Genomic DNA, 14,454 nt, shown 5'->3' with positions numbered 1-14,454 from the left:
GCTTGAGTTTCACTGGTTGCAGTGTGTGAAGTCATTATTTTGTTACAAATATGCACTCCTGGAGAGAACCAAAGTTTGTTTACATCCGTAAGAAAAAAAGTGTTCCGAATTTGTGGATTTCAAGGGTCAAAGTTTTTCTTCAAAAACTTGATATAAAAGTTAAAATTTGCAGTTTTTCGGTACAGCATTCGAAAGATCGCAAGAAAAGCTTTCAAATGAAGGTAAAAGCGAATCTTTAAGTTCAATTATCGTTTTGCTATGATTTTTTGAACATTGGCCGATCTGTAATCTGTTCCGAATATGAGGGATGACTGTACCGCCATTTTGGTCGCCACTTTCACTTTGATGCTATCTTAGGTTGATATTTAAACATAGTGATTCAGAACATTTGAAAGTGAAATAAAATATTGAGAAAAAAGAAATTATTTTGCAATATTCAATTTTTCGATTATTGAATTTTTCATTTAAAAAAAGGAGAATATACATCACTAACGCTAAGTTACAATAACGGTATGTATACTCCACTACACTCAAACACCAGTTTGCGGCTCACCTTCACGTTTAATCTCCTAGCTGTGATAAGCATGCGCTCTCTGACTTTTGCCTTTACATTTTGTTTCTTTACCGGTGGCGTGAGAACTGTCAAATCTTCTTCGGTATTTATTAAGCTAGCCAACCATCTGGTGTTTTGCCCATCTAGTAGCATAGCATTTACTTTTGTCAATTGATTTTTAAAAAGAACAGAATAAATTTTAACACTTTAGCGTAAAAAAGACAAAACCTTTGTATTGTTCAGTGTTTTAAGATTGAAAACTTAACATCATTCCTATTTGACAATCAATTTCCGTTGTCCAAGTCAAAATTAATCAACTGATAAGAACCTTGATTAGCTAAAAGAATAGTCTAAATTAAGCAATAATGACTGCTGATTTAGAGCTCGTTAAAAAACACATCGGCGAGTATCCCGATTTTCCGAAAAAGGGCATCCTCTTCAAGTGAGTATTTAAAAAATCAATTCAATTTCATCGTTTAACTTAAAACTTATTCGCAGAGACATTTTCACCGCCCTTCGAAGTGGCCCGGTTTGTCAAGCCGTGAAGCGACTGCTCGTGGAGCATGTCCGCCGCACCTGCCCCGATGTCGAGGTGATAGTAGGCCTTGAGGCGCGTGGCTTTCTGTTCAGCCTGCTGATTGCCGCCGAGCTGGGCGTCGCCTGTGTGCCGATTCGCAAGAAGGGCAAACTGCCGGGCGAGTGCGTTCGGCACGAGTATCAGCTGGAATATGGAACTGTTAGTAATATTTTTGTTTTTAATGTTTTTTTTCTTAAACGAAAATTCTTAATTTTAGGACACCTTCGAGATCCAAAAGGGAAGCATTGCTACCGGACAGAAAGTGTTAATTGTTGACGATTTGCTGGCAACCGGAGGCACTATGGACGCAGCCAATAATCTGGTCCAGCAAGTTGGAGGGATCGTCGTGCAGGATGTCGTTATCATGGAGCTGAGCACGTTGGGTGGGCGCAAGAAGCTGGAAGCGGCCGGCTTTAAAATACATTCCTTTTTACAATACGATGACGTTGAATAGTTAAATGTTTTTGTTCAAAGGATTTCAACTTATAGTTTGCTACAGCATTTCCAAAAAGTTGATTTGATTTGCAGCTGAGCACAATTTAAGACAATTTATTGTTATATCGGAGTACAACTAAAAGACGGGAAATAAAGTTATGTTTTTAAATGCTGACTAAATTATGTGTGAAATCATTGAACTTCTCTTGTACGAAAACATACAAATATTTGTTGACGTCATAAAATTACGTTTTTGATGGTAAAAAAATAAGGGCTCATCGATTAACCACGATGATTTTTTTTGTATATTCCAGCACCGAAACAAATTCCAAATTCCAATAATGTACACAGTATTCCCACGTATTTGGGAAACCAACAAGTTTGACAGTAGGATTCAAAAAGACATCAAACAAAAATGTTTTCGCCAATCGACTTTTCTTTGTATTTTTAGAAGTGGATGAAACTTTGTCCATGCATTTTCTACGTCAAATGAAGCCATTAGTGCAAACAAATTTCATGTGAAAATTCGAAAATCTGTATCTAGAGAAGAGATCTAAAATATAAGTCTTGTAAAGTTTATTTAAAAAACTTCGTATTCTTAATTTTTAGAAATTGGTGACTAAAAAGGCATGCAAATAGCATGTTTAGGCAACTCCAAATTTCCAAATTTAAAATTCCCAATTCCAAATTCCAAGTTCCAAATTGTATCCAAATTATAAATTACAAATAAAAAATTACAAACTACAAATACCAATACAAATTACAAATTACAAATTACAAATTACAAATTACAAATTACAAATAACAAATAACAAATAACAAATTACAAATTACAAATTACAAATTACAAATTACAAATTACAAATTACAAATTACAAATTACAAATTACAAATTACAAATTACAAATTACAAATTACAAATTACAAATTACAAATTACAAATTACAAATTACAAATTACAAATTACAAATTACAAATTACAAATTACAAATTACAAATTACAAATTACAAATTACAAATTACAAATTACAAATTACAAATTACAAATTACAAATTACAAATTACAAATTACAAATTACAAATTACAAATTACAAATTACAAATTATAAATTACAAATTACAAATTACAAATTACAAATTACAAATTACAAATTACAAATTACAAATTACAAATTACAAATTACAAATTACAAATTACAAATTACAAATTACAAATTACAAATTACAAATTACAAATTACAAATTACAAATTACAAATTACAAATTACAAATTACAAATTACAAATTACAAATTACAAATTACAAATTACAAATTACAAATTACAAATTACAAATTACAAATTACAAATTACAAATTACAAATTACAAATTACAAATTACAAATTACAAATTACAAATTACAAATTACAAATTACAAATTACAAATTACAAATTACAAATTACAAATTACAAATTACAAATTACAAATTACAAATTACAAATTACAAATTACAAATTACAAATTACAAATTACAAATTACAAATTACAAATTACAAATTACAAATTACAAATTACAAATTACAAATTACAAATTACAAATTACAAATTACAAATTACAAATTACAAATTACAAATTACAAATTACAAATTACAAATTACAAATTACAAATTACAAATTACAAATTACAAATTACAAATTACAAATTACAAATTACAAATTACAAATTACAAATTACAAATTACAAATTACAAATTACAAATTACAAATTACAAATTACAAATTACAAATTACAAATTACAAATTACAAATTACAAATTACAAATTACAAATTACAAATTACAAATTACAAATTACAAATTACAAATTACAAATTACAAATTACAAATTACAAATTACAAATTACAAATTACAAATTACAAATTACAAATTACAAATTACAAATTACAAATTACAAATTACAAATTACAAATTACAAATTACAAATTACAAATTACAAATTACAAATTACAAATTACAAATTACAAATTACAAATTACAAATTACAAATTACAAATTACAAATTACAAATTACAAATTACAAATTACAAATTACAAATTACAAATTACAAATTACAAATTACAAATTACAAATTACAAATTACAAATTACAAATTACAAATTACAAATTACAAATTACAAATTACAAATTACAAATTACAAATTACAAATTACAAATTACAAATTACAAATTACAAATTACAAATTACAAATTACAAATTACAAATTACAAATTACAAATTACAAATTACAAATTACAAATTACAAATTACAAATTACAAATTACAAATTACAAATTACAAATTACAAATTACAAATTACAAATTACAAATTACAAATTACAAATTACAAATTACAAATTACAAATTACAAATTACAAATTACAAATTACAAATTACAAATTACAAATTACAAATTACAAATTACAAATTACAAATTACAAATTACAAATTACAAATTACAAATTACAAATTACAAATTACAAATTACAAATTACAAATTACAAATTACAAATTACAAATTACAAATTACAAATTACAAATTACAAATTACAAATTACAAATTACAAATTACAAATTACAAATTACAAATTACAAATTACAAATTACAAATTACAAATTACAAATTACAAATTACAAATTACAAATTACAAATTACAAATTACAAATTACAAATTACAAATTACAAATTACAAATTACAAATTACAAATTACAAATTACAAATTACAAATTACAAATTACAAATTACAAATTACAAATTACAAATTACAAATTACAAATTACAAATTACAAATTACAAATTACAAATTACAAATTACAAATTACAAATTACAAATTACAAATTACAAATTACAAATTACAAATTACAAATTACAAATTACAAATTACAAATTACAAATTACAAATTACAAATTACAAATTACAAATTACAAATTACAAATTACAAATTACAAATTACAAATTACAAATTACAAATTACAAATTACAAATTACAAATTACAAATTACAAATTACAAATTACAAATTACAAATTACAAATTACAAATTACAAATTACAAATTACAAATTACAAATTACAAATTACAAATTACAAATTACAAATTACAAATTACAAATTACAAATTACAAATTACAAATTACAAATTACAAATTACAAATTACAAATTACAAATTACAAATTACAAATTACAAATTACAAATTACAAATTACAAATTACAAATTACAAATTACAAATTACAAATTACAAATTACAAATTACAAATTACAAATTACAAATTACAAATTACAAATTACAAATTACAAATTACAAATTACAAATTACAAATTACAAATTACAAATTACAAATTACAAATTACAAATTACAAATTACAAATTACAAATTACAAATTACAAATTACAAATTACAAATTACAAATTACAAATTACAAATTACAAATTACAAATTACAAATTACAAATTACAAATTACAAATTACAAATTACAAATTACAAATTACAAATTACAAATTACAAATTACAAATTACAAATTACAAATTACAAATTACAAATTACAAATTACAAATTACAAATTTCAATAATTACAAATTGAATTTGCTAATAAAAATACATAAGCATTTGGTATCTCCCGGCCTTCAGGACACTTTACTCACTCTGCTGGCTATGCTTGTCTTGGAGTTATGCTGAGCCTGCACTTCTTGCGATCTTTCATGCACTCGTCCGAGGGGTCACTCAATTGTGCCACGATTCAAAGTCATCTTTAAAATTACATCTTCTAATACCAGAATTTTAAAGGAGTTCCAGAATTTTAAAAAATTTCATGTGCGTAAAAATTCTCAAAAACCCCCATTGGGTGGACCCCTCGGCTCCGCTCAGCCGTATACCCGGCCTATCATGAGTCAGCCACTCCGGTTGGCTGTGGAGGCCATCGTTTTCCCTTCTCACCGTGTGCGCTTAAGCTCCGCGATCCGGCCAGTTTGGAGTCGAAGCTGAAGCGAGTTGGACGTATTTTTCGCGCTGGTCATTCCACTTATAACTCAGTCTTTTTTTTTAATATTATTTCTTCTCGTCGTCGTCGTGTACGCGTCTGTATTCTGCTTTTGATCACCTGTGTGAGTGAGTGTTGGCCGAATGGTGCTTTTGTAGAGAAGCTTTTATTTGCCGTTCCTTTCGATTGATTCGAGAAGAAGTGCGGCTTGGTTTGGGGTGAAGTTATTTCGTGAAGTGTGGTGTTCTTCAAGGAAATTCACTTCGATTCAACTTCATTTAGGGAGCCATATTGCGCTGAAAGGATTGAAGATGATCCCCCTGATTTTGCCGACAGAAGGGGGTGTTTTTTTTGTACCGATCGTGCATTCAAGAAGTGCTACAGACAAAGTGGAAAAAATAAAAACACTGAAGAAAGGCATCTGGAGTTGTGTTGAATGTGCTAACAGGCCAGAAGAAACCACTAAACCGTGTGAGAGTTTAAAGAGAGAAGCAAGAAAAATAAAAAAAAAACACACTGGAAAAAGGGGAAACCAGCACAAGTACGAGCAAAGAATGGGAAATAAACATAGTTTCGTGTGAAATTGACGACTTAAAAGTGGTACAGTTCGTTTGCGGTGGCTGCTGAATGATAAATTTTGCGCGACACACAAAACGGTGTCAATCTTGATGGGGTGGCAGCAAGTGATGAAGACTTCAATGCGGCGGTGAGCGGCTCGAGCATGGGCAGGTGACGAACCCTTACTCGGCTGAAGGGAGATTTTCGTTTCGAGGTCGAAGTTCGGAGTGGGTCAAACCTGCGGTGGCAAAGTGGTAGCTCGATGGACATTCACCAATTGATGGAAGCGTTAGAGGATGGTTGAAAAAAAAATCGTGAGAATTATTTTGTTAGAGGAATACCTCAAATATCTGTCTAATGGTTTTTATTTTGGTTTGGCTTTTGATATTATCAAATATCATAAAAAATCAATACCATTTACGACGTAAAAAAACGAGTTTCTCAAGCTAGGAAGATTAAGTGTTAACACCGTTAACACTCCTGGATAAGGAAGCATGAGAAGGTTTTCCCTACTAGTAAACTTTAATTCAACAGCGCGTTATCTTTATTGGGTGTACCACAATTCTGATGAAAGGTTATAAAAATGATTTAAGACTTCAAATTTGCTTAGCAATGATTACGGCATGGACTGAACTGGAAGGCACGAGGCCGGGTTCAATCGGTAGAATTTCATAAGGAATTTCTTTTTCTTTTTTAGTTTTAAATAGGAAAGCTCTTTAATTCTTCCATTTCTATTAGGGGGACCGCTTTTCGCTTTTTCTCCAAGGAAACCGACCTAATCGAATTGATTATACTGGGCGTTTATTCTAAGATGATGTTTTCCACTTTGTACGTAATTGAGTCCATAAAATTCTCGTTAGGGCCAGATGGAAACCAAAGCTATGACTATTCACTTACAAAACGAACATCGTTCAACTCGATAACAATACAACTTCCGAATAGCCCAAAACCAATCGACTTAATGTACCGAACCTGAAATTCATGATTTATAATTATTTTTCCATGCTAGAAATGACTACGGTTAAATTGTTGCGACCATTTTGTTTGAGGGTTGAGTAAGATTAGTTTTCTTATCGTTAACGATTATGGCGTTTTGGAGCTTTGATTATTTTTCCGTATGAAATGACAATGCCTCATTCAAGAGATTTTTATTTAAGCTCAGCATTTCATTAACAAAAATTCTTTAAATTAGACTGTTAGTTGTGAAAGTAATACATGGTGTTTAACGTTTTACTTAAATGTATTTTGTTTCATAAATAGAATTTCCTACAAAGTCATTACGTGCAGGATCCAATCCAGATAATAAGTCACGCGCGCATACACATTAGGAGTTATACAAGTATCACTACGCGAAAACGACACAATACCGATTTGCAAAGTACTTCCACCATCCATCACTGTCAAAGGACCTCCGGAATCACCTCTACAAAAAGACCGATCGCCGTCACTAGACATACAGACATTCTGGTCCTCAATCCAAGCAGGATTTGGCGAGGATGCCCTACAATCTGCATTGGACATGACCGTATTGGAAGTATATCTGAGCACATTTGATGTGTCGCAATCATCACAAGTCCTTCCAAATCCAGAAACGGTCCCAGTCAAACCCGCAAACTGACGATTTTCCCCACGAGCTGGAAGACGAACAGTTTTAACACGATCGTTGAACGTAATTTGGCTGCTGAGGCGCACTATAGCAATGTCGTTTCGAAAGTCTTGCTTCTCGTTATAATCGGCATGATAAAACACTTTTGAAAACGGAATTCTCTGCTGGGTAGGCTCGTTTATGTTTCGATTTTGAGCTCCTACGATGGCAATCCCTCTGGTAGCACGCCAGACACAGTGAGCCGCAGTCAAAATCAAGTCACTGCTCAGAATTGATCCGCCACACAACATATCTCCGCCTTCAGTTGTATCGAAACTCAGGACAGCTTGGTACGGAAATTGGCCAGGAGCAGCTCGTCGCCATCGTGCTAACTTGTCGTACGTGCATTTTGGGCCAAATTGAGTTAAGAACGCCATTTTGTGCAGCTCACAATGCCTCACCTTTTGACCTTCACAGATCCCCAAAATTCGATTTCAATCCTGAGATATTCAACAAAAACCGAAAAAACTCCGTGCATTTTTGTCACTTTACATATGAAAGTAGTTTCAATCTTGTCGTGCTATCTTGTCACTCCATGAAAATTGATGTAAGTGCGACAAAAGGCCAAAGGGATTTCAGGCCAGGAAATTCAGGATGCGTTTGTCGCACGTACAAGCTAGACTCCCGTAAACATTTGTAATTATAACTCGGGACTCCAGCAACCAACTTCAACCAAACTTTGGGACAATGCACAGAATGGTGAGCCAAACAAAACGTGTTTGTTATTGTTTACATTGCGTGCTCTCGTTTTTGAATATTCAAGGTCAAACATTAAAACGCGTTTTTCTCGGAACGTCAAAATGGCGGGTGCGACAAGATAGCACGACGACGTCGAGCTTCTTGACCATTCACAATCCTACGGTCTGGTTGCTGTTTCCGCAAGTACTGCATCTCTTCTGGTAGACGAGCCCAGAATTGGTCGGAATCCTCAACCGGCTGCACCTGGGACCATTTGATACCGATTGACTCTATTGGCTGGACTTTGGATGAATCGATATCGATGGACTTCGCGTTGACCACGGCAACAGCGGCAAACAGGATAAAAAACTTCCTCATGCTGGAAACTGCTGAATACGATTGATTATACCAAAATTGTCGCGCGTCTTATATACAAGCAAATAAAGTAAGATAAGATTCGTTATCGCACGACTTCCAGATTTCTTGGAGGAGCTTATAATTTGTAATAATTCGTTATCGTTATCAACGAACGATTTCTAGAAACAATTGTTGCTTATCTATGAGGTATGTTCCAAAACATTTTTTTCATTCTGATATGGAGGCTTAAAATTTCGTGTATCAAATTTGTATTAACCCTGTACTAGTCAGATAATTTAAAATACTTAAAGAATTAGTAACACAAGTGAGGGGAAATATACCCATTTTAATCACACTAAGCCGTTCGACCAATTCTCATCACTTTTGCATTTTTCCGCTACTAAATCAACATTTTTAGATACATCAACAATGGAGAGTTGCTTGCTCACTTTTATTTGAGCTATTTGTTACTTTGGAACAGTCAAAAACACTTTATGAAAGCTGTAATTCATGATCAAAGTGCTGATAGGCCGATAATGGAAATAGGATGAGAAAGGGCATAGTTCCCCGACTTATTTTTTCTTCCATGCCTTACTACAAATCATCTTTATTTCTGAAAAACTCATTTTGTGGATAAATATTCAGTTGAAAAGTATTTGTTCATTCACAGTAAAAAAAAGTGTAAATTGGGTAGGTGTTTAATTTGTTGGTGTTTCCTATTTTATGATTTTGCATTACTTAAATTTACACAAATTTTTCTGACATAAATAATGTCTCATTCTCAGATAAAGTAATACCACGATTTTTTTTACTGTGCACGCCGTTCATCACTAAAATTTTAATATGTATTGAAATTTTAAAATATTCAATTGTTTGGGCATTTGAAAAAAAAAGCAGAATTGCAAAAATAGGACTGATTTTCTCAAACTGTCGCGAGCGTTCACAATTGCCGAATAGGACTGATTTGTGAGATTACTTTCCTTATCGTGGTAATTTCCCGGTTTCTTGGAAGTGATGTAAATTCTGGTCATGCAATGGTTTCTAAAATGTTTTACTTGATAATAAGCGTTTGCTGAGTAATTTAGCACTACAAAGAGTCTGTTTCATATCAGTTTATTTTTTAATATCTTCACCAAATCATTGTTTTTGCCTTCCTCACTTTGTTGAGGAAACTCTATATATTCTCGAAAATTGAGTTTCTTTATTAGATGTTGGCTAGAGTCCAAATGATTGTTAAAAATAGGCCATTTTGCATGTCGATTTTTTTTTTCTTTGGTGTACGATGAAAACCTTGCTTGTCTAAGTTTGAGTGATTTTGGAAACTATCAACAATACACTCAAACCCCGATGGTTGTCAAACGAACGGGGTCACTGTTGAGTTTGACACCCCTTTTACACGGAGTTCACACACACTACCAAACTTTTGTTTTGATAGTGTGTAAGCGCCGTGTAAAAAGTGACAGTTTGTCACTTTTTAGTTTAACTTTGACCAACCAACGGGGTACAAACTAAAAAAAGTGTCAAACGAAAAAGTGACCAACCACCGGGGGTTGAGTGGACCCAAAAATAATGCCTAAAATGCTAAAATGTATTTTGAGGGCGCCCGCTGCGCCTTAGAACTGCAAATCATCATGAAAATGTCATATGGCCGAATATCTAGGACATGGTTCATGCAAGTAAATGTTAATTCTTATTAAGATGTAACATGTTTTCCAAAACTGAACGGAGATTTATAGTCAGTTGTTAAAATACTTCTTGTTTTCAAACCCAAAAAAATCGTTGTCTTATGTGACCCCTACACTACTCTAAAGTGATTAAGAATTTTTGCCTTCCTCAGCTCACTGAGGCAAGGCTATTAAATCACTCGAAAAATGTACTTCTTAAATACACCTCCTAGATATACCTTCACGTATACCTATCGACTCAGAATCAAATTCTGAACAAATGTCTGTGGGGATGTGTGTAGACATGGTTTTTTCCACACGATTATCTCAGAACTGGCTGAACTGATTTTGGCCGGATCCGCCTTATTCTGTTCGTTTTGGGGTCCCTTAAGGCCCTTTTAAATTTTATTCTATTTAGTGAAGTACTTTTAAAGTTATGCCGAGAAAAAGTGTTTTTGTAGCTATAATAAGGGTAATTTTTGCATAACCTCAAAGGGCGGGTCTTTTTGCTTACGCGCAAGAGTCGCGCAGCATGCGTATCGCCCGGTTGTCACATTTCTTATGCAGTGTCTTCGTCTTTTCTGGAAAAAAGTCTGTATTATATATATTGCTGAATACATCATTTTGTCTCGACAAAGATTTACACGAACTTTTTATTGAAATATACAACTCATGAGACAAAATGCAAATTTTTAAAAATGCAATTTTTAATTTTATATAATTTGTCTAAAATGGGGTCGCAGAAATCGAAATAACTTGATGTTAAAAGTAAGAAAACAAAAAAAAAAATACTTATCCAAAGTACCATACAAAACCACGGTTAATCGAACTTCGGATAATCGAAACTTCGGATAATCAAGGCTTCGGATAATCGAGTCTGGACTGTATTTTTTAAAATTATCGCGAGCTTTATATTCGAGGAAACAAAGTAAGATTAATGTTGTTATCGTTATCGATTATTGCACTTCGGAACTTTGATTTTTTCCCTTATGAATCGTTATCATGGTGTCAATTCAATGCTTCCTAGAAGTTTATTTGATAAGTCCTGATTGATAAACGCACTGGATTTGGATAGATGTACTATTATATTAATTGAATGATTTTTTGATGATTGTAATGCAATGATATTTAACTTTTGTTATTTGAAGATTGCAACACGTTTACAAGTTGCGAAAATAATGCACGGTGGTTAGCATTTCACTTTAATTTATTTATAAATAGAATTTTCATTGTTACAAAGACATAACATGCAGGATCCAGCCTAGATAATAAGTCACTCGAGCGTAAACACTTGGAGCACCATCAACACAACGCCGCCCAAATGAGACAACGCCGACCTGTAAAGTATTTCCACCATCAACGACTGTTAAAGGACCTCCGGAATCTCCTTGACATGCTCCACGTTCACCGGCAATAGACAGACATAAGCTACTTTCTTGTACCATGGTATTAGGCCAGTGTTCTAAACATTCTGCATTTGTTATGATCGGATTGGAAACGTATCTGAGTACATCCGGCGATGAACAGCCTGAGCAAAGTGCCCCAAAGCCAGAAACGGTACCAGTCAAGCCCGCAAACTGACGATTGTCTCCTAAAGCTGGAAGTCGCACAGCTTGAACACGGGCGTTGAACGTAATGTGGCCGCTTAGACGAATTATAGCGATGTCATTTACTAAAGTGTTTTCGTTGTAATCTGCATGATAATAAACTTTTGCAAACGAAATTCTCTGCTGGGTGGGCTCTTCTATAACACGATTGTGAGCTCCTGCGATGACAATCCCACTTTCAGCACGCCAGACACAGTGAGCAGCAGTTAAAATATGGTTGCTGTTTAGAATTGATCCGCCACAATTAAAAGATTTACCATTTTCCTGGTAATTCACGAAAACTTGGTACGGAAATTGGCCAGGAGTAGCTTCCTGACCGTTCACAATCCTACGGTCCGGTTCCTGCTTCCGCAGGTACTGCATTTCAGCTGGAAGACGAGCCCAGTACTGGTCGGAGTCCTCGATCGGCTGGACCTGGGACCATTTGATACCGATCGACTCAATCAGCTGAACTTGGGACGAATCGATATCGATCGACTTTGCGCTGGCCACGGCCGCCACAACGGCAATCAGGAGAGGTAACTTCTCCATGCTGGTAAAGACTGATTTTGACAAAATTTATGTGGGCCTTTTATACGATTTAACCAACGATGATTAGATTTGTTATCACGGTTTAAATTCAACTTGTTATCTGGTTCAATTCATGTTTTTTTTTGGAACTCACGTTTTGATTAACACTTTGTTGGATAAGGAAGCGTGATAGATTGTGCCAAATGCTTTTACTAACTATTTGCATATTTTTATTTCATGATCAAATTCTAAGTGTAAATATAGGTATTCGGTGACCTCTCCCCGTGTCATACCTTCACTCTTTAGGAGACCAGGAAGGCGGAGTCTTGTCGCAAAAGAACGATACACGCCTGTGCTGCCCGTGATAGCATAAATGTCCCATATGCATTTTCATCGTTTTTGAGTTATTGATGCAGATTGGTTCAAAATCAAGTGCCCTTTCAGAAAAGCCTACAACATCTAGGAATCAGGAAGAAATCCTGTTTTTTCGCGAAAACTCAACTCTTAGTCTTATGTATGGGACAAACTTCAGATGCGTTTTTCTCAGCTTGCTGTTTTTGCATATGGAACATTTATGCGAACATGGGTAGTGTGGATCTGTTGACGAAATCGCAAGGTTTTAGAGGGCCACATTATAAGTTGTTACGTCGATTCTGTTTTTTAATTTCATGAAATTTACATACAATGTTCACATTTCTAATTCATTTTATAAACGGCATCACCTATAAAATGTTATTGAAAATATCTAATTGAATTACTCACTCTGATATTATCTTTACTTATTGCGAGGAAAAATTAAGATCTTGCTTTTTTAATTCCTTTATAATTTATTTATATTATATTTCAAATCAACTTTCCTAACTAACTACAAAGTCATAACATGTAGAACCCAATCCAGATAATAGGTCACACGAGCGGAAACCGAAGGGAATCCAGCGTTACAACCATCACCATGTACGAAGGAGACAACACCGACCTGCAAAGCACTTCCACTGTCGTTAACTACCACACGGATAGAAATCCTGTCCGAAAAACCGAAAACTAATTGTTTTAAAATCGACAACATCGATTGTTTTCGATTTCGTTTACAATGTTTTCAAATATGAAAACATTTTCTTCGATTTCGAAAACTTTTGTTTTCGAAAGCGGAACTTTTGTTTTCGAAAGCGAAACTTTTTCCGTCACCCTTTTTGGGGAGCGTAACATCTGTCAAAACGCAGCCTAAATCAAAACGTCAACCCGAGGTTGATGACAGTTTGTTTGTTCAAAGTTTTTTTTTAATGTTTGCGAGAAAAAAATCGTGACTGGTGGCCCGAAAGTAGCAGGTTCCGTTCCGAGGATGGTGGCCAAGTGGAAGACGTGTAGGTCGTCTGTGCTGTCCAGCTGTAGCTGCAGGTTTCGGAAGTGCCGAAATCACATGGCCGAGAGAAGTGAGCGAGGTCAAACCTGACGTGCAAGAGTGAAGAAAAGGACGAGCAGAGTGTCAGTTCCGGAGTGGGAATAGGGACCATTGCCCACGGACAAGCCCGAGAAGGCGGACTGCGGAATAATTGCATCGCCGGAACCAAAAAGCAACATCGAGAGTTACGAAACTAGCGACGGGGACGAAACTGACGCTTTTGCCTCCTCCTCCTCCTCCTCCTCCTCCTCCTCCTCCTCCTCCTCCTCCTCCTCCTCCTCCTCCTCCTCATCCTCATCCTGCTGTAGGGGCCACTTTCACTGCATGACGAGTTGAAGAAAGTAGTCAACACTAGGCTAGCCACGCATCTGATGCAGGTACGTCCTTCGAAAGCTTGATAAAATTATAATGAAAAAATCTCCTATTCGTAATCGACCGACCTAATTGACCTTCATTCCGCAACAGGC

The 14,454-nt window shown here is 34.0% G+C and overlaps 4 protein-coding genes across 6 annotated transcripts in view; 2 read left to right on the top strand and 2 right to left on the bottom strand.

Moving 5' to 3' along the window:
- Positions 1 to 629: 629 nt before the first annotated feature.
- Positions 630 to 1,745, top strand: LOC6032913 (adenine phosphoribosyltransferase). Its single transcript, XM_001843385.2, has 3 exons — positions 630 to 995; positions 1,052 to 1,289; positions 1,348 to 1,745. The coding sequence occupies exons 1-3, from the start codon at positions 919 to 921 to the stop codon at positions 1,582 to 1,584; spliced, it is 552 nt and encodes a 183-aa protein (XP_001843437.2). The 5' UTR covers positions 630 to 918; the 3' UTR covers positions 1,585 to 1,745.
- Positions 1,746 to 5,183: 3,438 nt separating this feature from the next.
- LOC6049338 (LHFPL tetraspan subfamily member 3 protein) overlaps positions 5,184 to 14,454 on the top strand; it is a 49,711-nt gene continuing 40,440 nt past the window's right edge. The window contains exon 1 of one of the 3 annotated variants that reach the window (XM_038263204.1): positions 5,184 to 5,693. The gene's annotated coding sequence lies outside the window, so the exon portion shown is untranslated. Of the gene's footprint in view, positions 5,806 to 14,454 lie in introns of all 3 variants that reach the window. The other 2 variants (XM_038263205.1, XM_038263203.1) reach the window with 2 other exon arrangements.
- On the bottom strand, positions 7,362 to 8,828 carry LOC119769377 (brachyurin-like). Its single transcript, XM_038261430.1, is given in 3 exon segments — positions 7,362 to 7,414; positions 7,417 to 8,087; positions 8,611 to 8,828. Coding segments are annotated over 3 exon segments (942 nt in total).
- On the bottom strand, positions 11,673 to 12,616 carry LOC6049341 (trypsin-1). Its single transcript, XM_001866087.2, has one exon. It carries the CDS (start codon positions 12,607 to 12,609, stop codon positions 11,704 to 11,706), a length of 906 nt encoding a protein of 301 aa, XP_001866122.2. The 5' UTR covers positions 12,610 to 12,616; the 3' UTR covers positions 11,673 to 11,703.

This window comes from Culex quinquefasciatus, chromosome 3 (assembly GCF_015732765.1).
Source record: "Culex quinquefasciatus strain JHB chromosome 3, VPISU_Cqui_1.0_pri_paternal, whole genome shotgun sequence".
Lineage (NCBI taxonomy): Eukaryota > Metazoa > Arthropoda > Insecta > Diptera > Culicidae > Culex > Culex quinquefasciatus.
This window is presented reverse-complemented; position numbering and strand designations above follow the sequence as displayed.